The 14,638-nt window shown below is 41.0% G+C and overlaps 1 protein-coding gene across 1 annotated transcript in view; it reads right to left on the reverse strand.

The window, feature by feature from the left end:
* Positions 1–12,726, reverse strand: part of fgd4a (FYVE, RhoGEF and PH domain containing 4a) — a 47,170-nt gene extending 34,444 nt beyond the window's left edge. The window contains 3 exon segments of the mRNA XM_020602953.1: positions 12,342–12,431; positions 12,561–12,616; positions 12,722–12,726. Coding sequence (XP_020458609.1) covers positions 12,342–12,431; positions 12,561–12,615 — 145 coding nt within the window. The 5' untranslated portion in view covers position 12,616; positions 12,722–12,726.
* Positions 12,727–14,638: the final 1,912 nt, after the last annotated feature.

Raw genomic sequence — 14,638 nt, forward strand, 5'->3', positions numbered from 1 at the left:
GCAAAATTTCAATCCATGGTGGCGTACTGTTTTACCAATGGTTTGTTTGGTGACTGTGGCCCCAACTGCCTTGAGATCATTCACAAGCTCCTCCTGTGTAGTTCTGGGCTGATCCCTCACTTTTCTCATGAACATCGTTACCCCATGAGGTGAAATCTTGCATGGAGCTCCAGACCAAGGGTGACCGATGGTTAGTTTGTATTTCTTCCATTTGTGAATAGCCACTCCAACAATTGTCTGCTTCACACCAAGCTTCTTGCTGATGGTCTTGTAGCCCATTCCAGCCTTGTGCAGGTCTACAGTCTTGTACCCGATTTCCTTTGACAGCTTTTTGGTCTTGCCCATGGTGGTGAGGTTTTAATGGAAGATAGAGAACCTCTGTGGACACCCGTCTTTTATACACATAGCGAATTGTTGTTAGGAGCCTTCTTAAATTGAGAGGTCTAATTTGTGCACCACATGAGCACATACCCAGTCTGTGGGAGACAGAATTATTGTTGGTTGGTAGGGGATCAAATACTTAGTTTATAACATTTGTATCATGTGCTTTTTTGGGATTTTTTGTTGATATTCTGTCTCTATCCTTTAAAATAAACCTATGATAAATAAACCTATGACAAAGATTATAAATCCTTCATTTCTTTGTAAGTGGGCAAGCCTACAAAATTAGCAGGGGATCAAATAATTATTTTCCCCACTGTATTTATATACAGTCAGTGATTAAAACACTCACTATAACCATGTTGCAGGCCAATTCAAGCCTCAGGTTCGACTCAGGTTCATGTCTAAAATATACAGCTCTTGTGAAATTATCTAAAACATCCAAGTTTTAGGAACTGGAGGTTTTTTTTAGCTTGATGACAATGCTTCTTTTGGTCACACTGAGTTTTGTGATGATTTCGTAAGCCCAAGTTGTCAGAAAATGTTGCCAGCCAACAGACAACCTCTTCAACCTCTAGTTCAAGCAATAAATAAAAAAATAAAAATATACCAAACTGAATTTCATGTTAATACAGTTTTGGGACTGCAAGAGAATCTTTTCATATGCAGTACAGTTATCCTAAAAGTTGCTGGGACTGTATAAACACTTGTGTTTCACATTTCTGGAAGAAAGTATACCCCGCCCCTGGTGTTAAAGTACTCAGAGGTTAGTCTTGGGACGACTGAAGTAAAGAGAAGAATCAGAATCAGAATCAGCTGCCTCTCCTCAGTCTTTCTCTCCTCTGCTCTCTCTATCCTGTGGGCTCTGCACCTCAGCTGTGTTGCATTCCAGTAATTAGCAACTGGTTGGTCGATGCACACAGCTGGGTTGCATCCCGATGATTACCTTCTCCTCCTTATATAAACCTCTGGCAGACGCTCCGTCTTGGCCAGAACATTAGCTATGTACTGCGCAACCTAGATTGGGGTAGAATACTACGCTGACAGACACTGTGGGTTTTGGCTTGACTCTACCACACTACCTACGAGCTACGCTCATTTACACTACCCTACATATTATACATAACCAAGTACCGCTAATAGAATGCTACGCTGACAGACACTGTGCGTTTTGGCACTTCATGCTTCCCGCTGCCGAGCTGAAGATTTTATTTTCCAGCAGGATTTGGCACCTGCCCACACAGCCAAAATTACCAGTACCTGGTTTAATAGCCATGGAATAACTGTACTTGATTGGCCGGCAAACTCACCTGACTTAAACCCCATTGAAAATCTATGGGGTATTGTCAAGAGGAAGATGAGGGAACACAGACCCCGAAATGCAGACAAGCTGAAGGCCAATATCAAAGCAACTTGGGCTACCATAACACCTCAACTGTGTCAAAGGCTGATCGCCTCCATGCCACGCCGCCTTGATGCAGTAATTAATGCAAAAGGAGGCGCAACAAAGTACTGAGGACATAATACAGTACATTAACACACTTTTCAGAAGGCCAACATGTGTTTAAGATCATTTTTTTATTGGTCACATGAAATATTCTAATTTTGTGAAATACTGGATTTGGGTTTTTTTTTGTCTTTAATCCATAATCATCAAAATTGAAACAAATAAAGGCTTGAAATATTTCACTTTGTGTGTAGTGAACTAATATAACGTACAAGTTTCACTTTTTGAAACAAATTATTGAAATAAATGGACTTTCCCTCGATATTCTAATTTTTTGGTACATACCTGTATCTTGAGTCCAACCCCAGTTCTCCCTAACCCTCCTGGTGAGGGGGACTCAACCTTAACACTAATTTGCAATGTTTTATCTATAGATACATTTTGTTTTATCTATGTGCATTTATTTGTGTGCCTTTGTGTATGAAAATGAGGTACATACCATAAATAAACTTACCTTGCCTTGAAGCTGTGTTATTGCTATTTCTATCTTCTTGCTCACAGTCCATTGCCACATCCATGCTCATCAGCCGAGTACAGTATAGTACAGTATCTGCTATGCTTGGCTGGTCAAAGTGTTGACATGATGAAAAAAAGCTCTTAGTTGTTCACTAATGATAAAACCGGTTTGTAAAAATGACCTACTGGCACCAGCAAGTGTTACAGAGGCACAGAGAAGTGATGCTTTCACAACCTGTGTGAAGAAATGTTTTCATTTGAATACGACGCACCCACAGTCACGCCTCAGGCACTGAGTGAAATAAATGTCTTTATGTCATGGAGCGTCACTCTGTCGATCAATCGTCTAATTCAGTCTGGCAGCCATCACAGTCCAGACCCCCCCTTTCTGTTCTCCGCTCTCATTGCAGCCATCTTCATCCTCCTCTCATCCTTTTCCTTGGCTCTTTTTAATCTTACTTCATACTTATGTCTTTGCTTTAACCAGCTCTTCTTTACTGACCTTCACTCTGCTTTTTCATCTCATTTCCTCATTTCTAAATGTTTTACCATGGCTGTAAAACCAGCGTGGCGCCTGTAAATATATGTATAATGATTTTAACATCCCCTTTAGAGTGTTAACCCTTTGTAACCAGTGCTGGTCATGAACACCAATTAAAATGAAACCCCATCAGGAGTTACAGAAAAAAGAAACCTAGTCAGAGGCTAAATATAAACACTCTTAGCCTCCCAGATACCTGGGTGCACTCTCTGACTCTATGCCTCATTGCACAACACTGTAATTAATGACCACACAGGCAAAAGATCATTAACTACACCCAGAACTCCCCATCAACAGTATGTGTTCGGCGATGCATGCATGCATGTCTCTGTGGAGAACATTTCTCTGTGTGTACACCACATGCAGGAAGTGAGGGTGTTGCAGAAGTAACTGTATGGCCTGTTCCTTCCTGGTTATTTCCTGCAGTGTTATTGGTCAGTACTGCAGCTCACACAGCCTACAGCCATGCACACACACACACACACACACACACACACACACACACACACAAATGGTGAATGGGTTCATGGGTCTTTTTCCTCAGTTTTTATGACCCATAAAACATAATCAATGGTAGAGTTAAGAAAACAAGGGCAGAAAACCAGAAAAGCCTTCTTGCTGAAATCTGAAATGTGCGAGGCATTCAGCATTCCAAGGTAAAACAATCAATTCAATGGACCCCGAAATTACCCAAAGGAATCACATTACTTTTACGAGTTACCAAGTGTAGGTGTAATGTGCTACTACCCATCAGTGGTAAAGACACAGATTTGTCAAATGCTGTAAGGGCTTTTAAGTCAGGGACTGGACATGTTTCATTTTGATAAGCCTTACAAATAACAGAAAGACATTCTTAGCAAGAATTAACATGTAGCTAATCTTCAGAAGGAACCCCGAGCAGCTTCTGACACCACTTAGATGGTCTGTTTGGAATAATGTGATTTCTCAGCTAAGTGTAAGCACTGGATAAGGAATAGAGGCTCAGATAAAGATTGTATATCGAAACATTTTCAACAACATCATCCGAGTATTCCTATCAATCACTGGAGGAAAGCTAAAACACACAGATCTCTGCCATGCTTGGCTGGTCAAAGCATAGCCTCAGCGCAAGAACGTCATGCGGCCTAAGCCTGTGTGAAAAGTATAACCAGCATGTATACATCCCTGCAGATAGACTCAGTCACAGGGGACACAAAGTGCTTCGGCCCTGCTATAATGTTGTTGGATGTGTCATCAGTTTTGTACTAAAATTAGAACCGTTGTAATACTGTCTTTTGTTTTCTTCAAGATTTCTTTTACTGACTGTGTAGATGTTTAGTTACCTTGATTTTTAAAGAACTCCCAAATAGCAAACTACAGTACAGCAGATTGTGTTTATGCTTGCTTGTGTGGAATTTTGCTCCCTCTATAGTTATATAAAGGAAGGCTTTAGGAGAAGGGGTTATGTAAGGGTTAGAAATGTTATGTAAAAAAATGAAAACTAGAGAAAACTCATGACTAATATGGTGACGTTTTCTTTGCATCTAAGGCTATAAATGAAGCACTGCAGTTACTGTCCTAACCAAAGTGACAAGTGACGATATTTAAAGAAGCCATTTAACAAAATGAGTGTTAGATTTATCCTAATGTTGTGCTCCTATCAGCTTTCAAGCTAATTAGTGCAAATTCAATTAAAAACCTGCAGAATTTGAATAACATTAGTGAGACTGTTGAACTGTAGGAGCTGAGAATAAACATGAATTAGTGAGACTGTAGAACTGTAGGAGCTGAGAATAAACATGACAACATACGACTCAGCAACATTCAGCTGCATTTGTGTTATTGAGAGAGTAAATATGTTAACATTATTTCAAACATAACATTAGACGTAGCAGAACTGGTGTAAAAATTACAGAATCACATCGAGCTTAGTTGTTACGAGCCAAGCACCACAAACAACATTCTGAGAGCAATGTCGGGTGTCTTGGGTGAGGTGAACATGATAATACTCTGTTAGCACATTAAACCTCTTATGAGTCAAAACATTCACTGATTATAATCAGCAGGGTTGCCTTATGTTTCCATAGTGACACTTAACAGAAGAACTGGTTTTCAGACAGTGAGTAATGGACCTCTCAGTATTCATTATATGCATGTTGTGATGTTTGTGCACAGACATTCCATTTACACTTATTTACACTTGGTTCATGCACAGTGTGTGCACACTGCACACACTAGAAGAGGCAGAAACAGGCACTAACACAAATGTTTGCTGCTTGGTAGTAGCCCTTCCTTTCTGCACTTCCTTTCCTTTCTCACATCCACACATGCAGGGAGCCTATACCTTCTGTTGGCATCCAGTTAAACTTCAAAAGTAACATCATGAAAATATGGACCAACATGCCAGATGTCCTCCGCACCTTATCTGTGTTAGTATTAAACTCTCTCCTCTACCACACTTAGGTGACCGTGAAGCGGTCAAATGTCCTCATGTGCCAACATTGTCATATCTCTGAAAGTGTGAGCGCACTGGTTGCAGAACAGACAGTTTTGTTGCTTTGTATAATTTACTTTTCAAGAGCTATAATTTAATTTAGCTCAAGCTGATACATAGAATTAACACTAAAATAATCAGTTTTTGTGATTCATTACAGCCATTTATGTGTAATAACCATCTGTAATACAGTACCAAGTACAGTATTAAGGCAAATGATAGAAGGAACTTGTCTGGTAGTTACACACACACACACACACACACACACACACACACACACACACTGAAAGAGAGGAGCCAATAAATAAAATAATAGCAATATGTTTCTCTCAAGCTCGATCCCACACACAGTTTATTGGACTGTGTCTCATTTAACGTGCTCCTGCTCCAGTAGTGCCGAAGGGTGATCTGACTACTCTCTCTATATACCTTGGGAGGAATCATTTCAGAAATTCAATAAGGCTCACAATAAAAGGCTTTAACAGGCTTAGTCTATGTTTAAGAAATGCCCGCTGCCTCAAACATTTCTAATTAAAAGCAATAAATTATTTGAAAAAACTAGAGTTGTTCCATCTCAGACCGCTAGTGAGTGAGATGTATAAAACCCTTTTAACTTGTACAATGTTAGCAAATGATTACACATTCAAGATAAATACCGTAGGTCACCACTGGATGTACTCTCCTTTTAGCCCTAGTCTGGTCTGCACCAACTCTAAATGCTCCTCTGTGCATCAGCTAGTATGTCTGTCCATTGTTTAGCGCAGCACAAGTACAGTAGGGTGCAGCCGATTCACCACAGTGGCTCCCTGAAAACAGCAGCCTGCAGCCGTACAGCTTCATGTTTCAAGAATGAGGCTGCATTAATTTTGAGATTGTCCTCCCATAAACAACCCCATTTGGGCAAGCAGCTTATTACGACCTATGTTTTATTAAGCAATATCTGCCAGTTTAGTCTTTTTTAGAAAATGCTCCCAAACAATAAGTATACGCCCAAGTGACAAACCCTCTAGTGGCCACAGTAAATATTACAGGTGCAAAGGAGGAGGTCAGGTCATGGTCGAGGTACATGATGGGGTTGACAAAATATCAAATTGTTCGTTTTCCAATTCAAAGCGACAGTCAGTATTGGCTCTTTGAAGCATGGCCACAGTTTATAACCTTAACCTCATTTATTTTTGTAACCACAACGACAAATGTCTGCTAGCCTTAAAGTACTCTTTTAACCATGATTTTTTTTTCTATAGCTAACCACATTGTTTCTCTGCATAAACTAGACAAAACTATCACCACAACACATCATAAAGGGTCTATTTATTCTTTTTGTTTATCAGTGGCATATCTCCTGCTGCCACTGGGGCACTAATTCAGGAAACGCCTCCTATGGTTGTTTAGTCTGAAGGACTTATTTTCATGTCAAAACTTGAGCCTCGTGACAGCAGCTTAGTGCGTCTAGGTCGAGATTTTCAAAAATACCCTCCTGAACAGATGTTTCCTCCTGTGTGGCCCTGCATGGCGGAGAGCTCATCATCTACATTCAACCTTTTAAAAACTGGGACTTTTCAGTATTTCTTAAAAAAGGAACAGTGCCAAGTTAAACCAATTTCAAATATTTCATTTCAAAATTTTCAAATAGCTTGAGTTGGTTTTCAGCCTCAAATGAGTCAATCACAACTATATCATCTTTCGTAACCCCACTTTCAGCAAGTAACAACACAGTATATGTGCATACATTTTCTTATGCCTCGCTGCCTTCCTCTCACTCATCACAGACACACAGCTCACACTTTTTTCCATCTTTTAAACCACTGCAGCTGGTGTTTCCCTCAGTACCTCCCAGTTCTCTCTGCCACATCCACCTACCACTCTGTTACTCTAGTCCATGTCTCTCTCCACCATCCTTCTCTCTTTGGCCTGAGAGGAGATGAGAGCAGCATGGATCCAGGCCATTACCCATACATCTCTATAAGCATGGAACCGTGGGGGCCTCCCACACACACACATCATTAATTAACACCCACGCCACTTAAAATGCATGCACATGTGCAGGTTTGCCAGATCGCGCGCACCCACACACACACACACACACACACACACACACACTGCACTTGAGCCCCCAGTGTTTTCATTGACTTCACCCTCCACCCGGTGCACCACATATATTATGAAGATCAATGACAAAACAAGAACAAATGCTACAAAGACACAGCAACCAAGGTACAAAAGCAGTTGTTTTTTTTGCCTCTAGAGTAGCAGGGCATATCTGTCATGAGGGCATGGCAAGCAAAAGGTCAGTGTCTGTGCCGCATCACTGCAACAAACTAGCTTGGATTGGTTCCAGTACTCAGGCTGGAACACACACACACAACATGGCGTTTATCTATCCATGGCACTGATTTTAAACAATTAATTTGCTGGGTGTTTGAAAACCATCTCAGCACTCGGATGCTTTTATTATCCACCTTATCTTTCTCATCCTTCCTGGCAGTAAACACACACAATAAATAAATCCCACTACAATCCATCCTAAATGAACAATAAGAGTAGAAAGGGATCACCGAGTGATAAGTACTTCATTATTTTCATGTTTGTGTGCATTTATGTGAACGTGAGTGTACAGTACACAGACACATGAAGGCATTTGGCCAGATGAAATCGCTGTTTCAATACTGTTTATGCTGATCTTATAAAAGAGAGGTTTATCAAGTTGAGTACTGCTTAATAATAAACATTTGACACTTAGTACTGATTGAGCAGTCCTGGTCAAATGGTCTTAGTATTTTACCTTAAAAATGTAGAGGTAAAAATCAGTGCTCTGTCAAAGTACAGTGTCTATGTTCGATTTCTGCCTCCTGCATAAAGTACCCAGCTTTCTACTCTGTTTGATTCAATTACTGTTTTGTGAAGGATGTACATCATGGCCTGGTTAACAGGACAGACAACGTTCCTTTTCACAATGTAACACTTCACGTTACAGACCCAGCCAATCAGGTACTCTGTTGTGACTGATGCCAGGCAACATGGGAGGCTTAGATCTCATCTACATACTGAGCCACAGAACAATGAACCTGCAAGTCGTACATTGATCCTCTGCTCAGAATCATTTTCATAATGTTGGGTAGCACTATTCACACACAAACAGAATCACTCAACAAAACACGTTCAACCATGGTAACACTTATGATGGCTGAATTTCAATCATCTGCTTCAGTTTCAAGGTCTGTGCATGCTGGCTCACTACCATGACCTACTGGGACACTTCATCAGAAAATAGCTCATATGAATGTTCCAAGTAACACCTGAGCTCCTGTTTGACTGTTTTTGCCTGACAATAGCAATGCCCTCAGTCAAGGTTGCTTTTGATCAGCTGACCAGTTTGATGACATCACGCCCTCTGGTTGACACAGCCAAAATTGTCAGCTTTAGCCCCAGAGAGCCTTTTATTTTTATTTTAAATACATCACCCAGTAGTAAATTCTCTTCAAATTAAACTAAAAAATGGTTACAGAGAAAATAGAGAGATTAAACTTTGGTTTCTGGGCAGCCCAGGAAATTAGTGAGGCCTGTTTGTCAGAAAGAGCCAGAGAAAGAATTTAAGAGTCTAGGAAATGTAATGCATTCAATCAGGAATGCAGAAGACTAAAATGTTTATGGGTGTATGCACTGGATGAGCTGGTTTCATTGGAATGAACACCCCGACATCTTAAACATTACATCCCAGTCTCACAGTGCTGTGACAGCCCACACATCAGGCAAGATTGCTGATCACCCAGATTTGGAAGAGATGAAAAAGCTCTGCTGACTTGTGAATGTTCACAGTAATGTTCACTGCATGGCACAGTATTTCCTGTTTACGTGGGAGGATACAGTATGTCTTAAGTGTATCTCTGCAACAAATACATTCCTCAGTCTGTGTGTGTGTGTGTGTGTGTGTGTGTGTGTGTACGCATCTCATGTCACATGTCAGTAAAACAATTAGAGCATGATATCAGGACTCAGGCATGCTGAGAGGAATACTGATGAAAGAGAGAAAGAAATGCTAAAAGAGAAAGAGAGAGATGATGGGAAACAGAAAGAAAAAGTACATTTTTCTATGAAGCACCTTCTGTGGAAGAGGCCGACAACCAGAGCAGAACTCACCAGGTGGAAATAATCAGCAGTACTACATTTAGCTCCTCCTCCTCCTCCTCCTCCTCCTCCTCCCCACCACCACCACCTTCACCTTCACCTAAAGACCTGACTTTCTACTTTGCCTCCATACTGAGATGTTCAAACAGCCAGAAGCTACTGTGCTGCTGAAGCTCCATAAACCTGAAGCTTGAGCTTCTTTACAGCTGTAGGACACAAATGAGGAAGTAACAAGGAATATTAATAGGTAACCACACTAACGACCAGTCAAGCCTCTAATGTACATTTCACAATACAAAAAGTGGATGTAAAAAAATATATGAGAAGAGTCTAACTGGAAATGAGATAAAAATAAGTAGAATTACTGCTTCATGGCTGTATGCCTCCGTCATCCAGTCAAATTTACAGGTATGGGACAGAAATGAGGTCACTAACCTTGACCTTGGACCACCAAAATCTAATCAGCTCATCTTTCAGTCCAAGTGAACACTTGTGCCAAATTTGAAGAAAATTCCCTCAAGGTGGTCCTGACACATCACGTTCACACAAATGGGCTGTACAGAGGGACAGCTGGACAACCCGAAAACACAATGCCTCCGACCATGGGTATCGCCAGCGCAGACCCATTAGTACCATGTGTGAGAGTGGTGCTAAAGGAGAAATTCTTTTAGAATGCCTTCACCAAAATTCCAGACACAGTTAAATTTTCTGTAGTCTGTGCTCATTTTGGCTTGAGTGCAAGAAGAAATCTCATGGAATATCCAAAATGGAATGGGTTTATTCCGTAGGGAGCGTGCATGTGTTTCATGCATTTCATGTGCAGCTTTGATATTTTTTGTAAGTGCAGAAAAAACAGAGACACCGTTGAGCAGACTGACACAGGCTGTCGCTACCGGGGCAGAAGGTGCTGTAGCCTTAGTAGTTTTGTAATTCATGGAACATGTAATGATAATGACACTACAGCTAGTGTGAATAATAATGATGTCTGAACTACAATTTCACTGTAATCATGCTGCAGGATGCTTTTCTTTCTCAGCTGTTATGCCTCGTTCACATCCTTCACCAAGCCGACAGCTGACACTGATCACTGCTGGACAGTTGTGAACACATGGCCCTCGGGAGAACAAAAAACACACAGGGCAGTAGGTAAAGCCCTGCAGCCACCACCAACACGACATCCGTTATCCTCCTTTGTCCAATATTAGTATATTAGAAATAAAATCTTGATATTGTCATCATTGAATCTTTCCTATTTCTGGTCTACATTAAAGTTAACTAACCGCTTTTACTTTGTATCCATATTCCTACTAATAAGAGACTAATCTCACCATCAAATGTCATTTTTCTGATTACACATTGCATGAAGACACCAATAATTATTGTCATAATAATGTTGAACGCATCATTACTGCAGTATTGAAAAATACTGTGGTTGTACCAGTACAAAGAAATGCAATAATATATCTGCTGATATGGTAAAAAAATGTTTTTGAAACAGTGTTCTCTGGTGGACAAACTATGCAATGGAGACACTGTGTCAACACTACCCCAGTCATGTATGTGGCATTTCTCCACTGCTGTTTGGTATCTATCAGCTGACAGAGCCCTGCTGTAACATACCAGCTTTTCTACCACTGTACAAGATCATCTTGATTGATTATTGATCAGTCTAAATGCGATATTGTTTTGTCAATATCACCTTAGTAACACTTAGAGAAGCTATTAACTCTCCTAAACTCATCATGAACCATCTTAAAGGAACAGTTCACCATAAAATGTAATGATCACCTGTAAGACCACCAGCACTTCCAAATCTATTAGGAAAAGCTTTTGAAGGCGCCAGTAAAAAAAGACTAAACATATGAGTGCATACACGCTGATACTGACAGGCTGTGTTATTACTGTTTGTGACACCCTCTCACGTTGAAACAATGAGCATGGAGAAAGGACCCCGGCCTGCTGGTGTTCCCAGCCTTTTCCTTCCTGCCCACAAGAATGAAAGCAGAATGCCTCACACTGTTTCCTCCCCTCTGCTATTAAATACGGGTGCCTCCCCCCTCCTCAACCCCAGCTCACCAATTATACACACTACCCTAAATGGTGCACAGTTCAGGGGTTGCAGTGTTAAAACACACACAACACCATTGCCCTTCTACAGTGCATATAAACACACACACACACACACAGTTGGGTAATGGGCCATCAGGGATGATGCCAAAAGGCCAGTGGTTGGAAGAGGGTCTTAAGAGAGGGAACTGGTTCCCAGGCCTCTGAGAACAAAACTGTCTTTTTTCCAGGATGGTGGATTTAAATTCTTCCTCACACTCTGCTGTATTGCCCCACAGCAGCAGGCTGGTCCACATGGAGACCAGTGCTGCAGCTTGGAGAGTCAACACACTCACTGCACATGTAAAGTCATTCCTTCAGTATGCAATTATCTAATATTCATGCTGGTAAACTACCGACTGGTAACAAAACCTAATAGAAACAGGAATTATAGATGTAAGTGGAAAAACCCTTTAAGATAATCTGCTCTCATTTTGTGCAGCCGTAGCACTTCCACATTCAGCTTGGTCAGAGAGAACATCAAAACAGAAAATAAGTGGTCTGTGTGAGAGGGCAGCCAGGTGATTAGAAATGGATCCTGCGCTCTAGTAAAGAGGAGAGATTATCTAAGTCAAACATGGATGACAGAGCAGCAGGGATGAAACAAGTCAAAGGAGTGTTTTATGGTAATGAGAGATGAGTCACAGCTGACATTTGTTAAAGGTTGGGCAGACAAAAAAACTTTTCCAACATCATTTAACATCAACAGATCCATGATTGTTCAGTGTAAAACCAAAGTCTCCAAATCTTACCATAGCAGCAGAGCAGACACATCTTTGTGCTTTTACCTTTCCGCCTCCAAAACCAGTACTTGCGCCGTCGTTTCATTGTCAGTCCCGTCTCTTTCATTAAGAAAAATGGGAAAAAAGGAAATACCAGCCCAAGATCTCCTCCTAACATGTATACATATAAATATTCAGCTAATGAGTGTTCAACCTCATTGTGCTGTCTAGCCTTTAAGCATCACCTACCCGAGGTGACAGGTTTCAGACACGACCTCCCGTAACAAGGGGCCAGGCAATCCATGCTGCGTCCGAGCCAGTGGGCAGACAGGGTTACAGTGGATAGAGAAAGTGAGGTCAGGGAAAACAACTAACAACCAGCACTAAAGTTTCACTTCTTACGTGCAAACCTCTGTCCTTTCTTTCCTTCCTTCCTTCCTCCACCTCAGCTGGTAAACAAACGGGCAGCTGCGACCTTGTGCTGTGCCCTACTCTGCTGCTTAAGAGTAGAAAGACAGCACTGAAGAGAAAGACAAGTCATCCAGCCACCAACACCCTCACATCTTTCTGTGCTCCTGCAGACAGGATGCCCTCAATTTCGCAAAGGTGAAAAAAACAAGGTTGGATTACAAAATGACACCACATCTTCCTCTCTGTAAAGTTCCTTTCTCAAAGTGTCTCTTGGGCTCTCAGCGTTCGGCAGCTCTGAATTCTCACTTGAGCTTATATTGTAATAGAGACTACAGTAGTTTTCTGTGAAGAACCTCACAGGCTAACAATGCCAGTCAGGAGGGGGAAATGACACAGAGTGCAGTCAGGAAGCCCCTGGTTGGCGCAAGGAAAGAAAAACAGTGAGTCCTGACTGAAATAGAGCAGATATGTAGGTTCCAATTAACTCAGTATACTGGGATTCAGACAGTGCTCATGTTTGCTCTCAGCGTACCAAACCCAACTGATGATTTACTGTAAATTAAAAATTCCATTAGGGAACCATCTGGCCTTGACTGCTGTGTGACAAAAGGTTCCCACACACTAAAATATGGCTACCACTAAAAGAAATGTCAACAGACAATTTTGCATATTCTACAAACTTTCTAAATGTAGCTCATTATTAGTTGCCTCTCTCTGCCTTTTTCCTGCAGGCCATAAAACATGATAAACATCCTGGTTTTCCCACAGTCAGAAGAATTGTGTGTCTTTGTGTGTCACAGACTGATATTGGATTGTCAATTGTCAGAGTTTTTAAAATTAGGAATCAAACAAATGGAGCACTTGGCTTCAAAAATCTAACAAAGACAAACATAGTGATTAGATAAGCTTGCCTGTTTTTCCCCAAATGCCTTCTGTTGGCTGTGTAAGGATCTGACGCTTCTTGTTACAGTCGACGTATCTGTAGGAATAATCTGACTATTCAGAGCGTTCATGCAACCCTTTGAGTTGTCCTTCTGATGTTTCTCAAACATCTGAGTTGCAGTGATAGTGGCATTACTCATTCGGCAGAACTTGTAGTACACTGGAATTGTTTGCACTTTATTTTAAAATTGATTTGGGAGCAACTGCACAGTATCATGCCAAGATAAGTCAATGTTTCCTTTGTTGTAAAGGAGTACACCACTGTGTGTCCTCATCTTATACGTACTTAGCATGAAGGTCCATCTACTGGGAAGTGGGTGAAAGATTTCTGAGTGTTTATCTCCACCTGCTGGCACATTTGCAGACTCCAACCTTGATACTGGTGTTTGTGAACGTGAGTGTGCAACTGCTGAAAAATATTACACACACACACACACACACACACACACACACACACACAGGTGTTGGCTATTTTCTGCTGGGTGTAGTGTACACCCACTGTGATTATCAACTGAGCAAACTGATAATTTTCTCCACACCTCCATGTACAATCATGTCTGATGTGAGACATCTCTGCTAGAATAAACTCAGTGGAAAGTTCAAATAAGGAAATGGAGCAACTCTTCATTCCTTAATATAATAAAACATTGTATATTAACAAAAATCAATAACCGCTCAGGTGAGGTATTGAATTCTTTTCAGCTTTGTGAACCATAAAACAAATCACCCTGCAATAATCACAGCTTACACACGACAACACCAGTGTCACTGTTGTAGCTGACAAGTGAACAAGTATGCAAAACACAACAGCTGATCAAGTCATAAAATTCAAGTGATGAAAGCATACAAGCAATTTTTAAATATATTCATGGAAGTATATGACAGGAACTGTCCTCGTAAGCAGTATAAAAACAAAAGGAATTACAGTGGGAAACCGTGGATGAGTAAGGGATTACAGAATGCATGTAAAAAGA

The sequence above is a fragment of the Monopterus albus genome, unplaced genomic scaffold (assembly GCF_001952655.1).
Source record: "Monopterus albus unplaced genomic scaffold, M_albus_1.0 scaffold59.1, whole genome shotgun sequence".
NCBI lineage: Eukaryota > Metazoa > Chordata > Actinopteri > Synbranchiformes > Synbranchidae > Monopterus > Monopterus albus.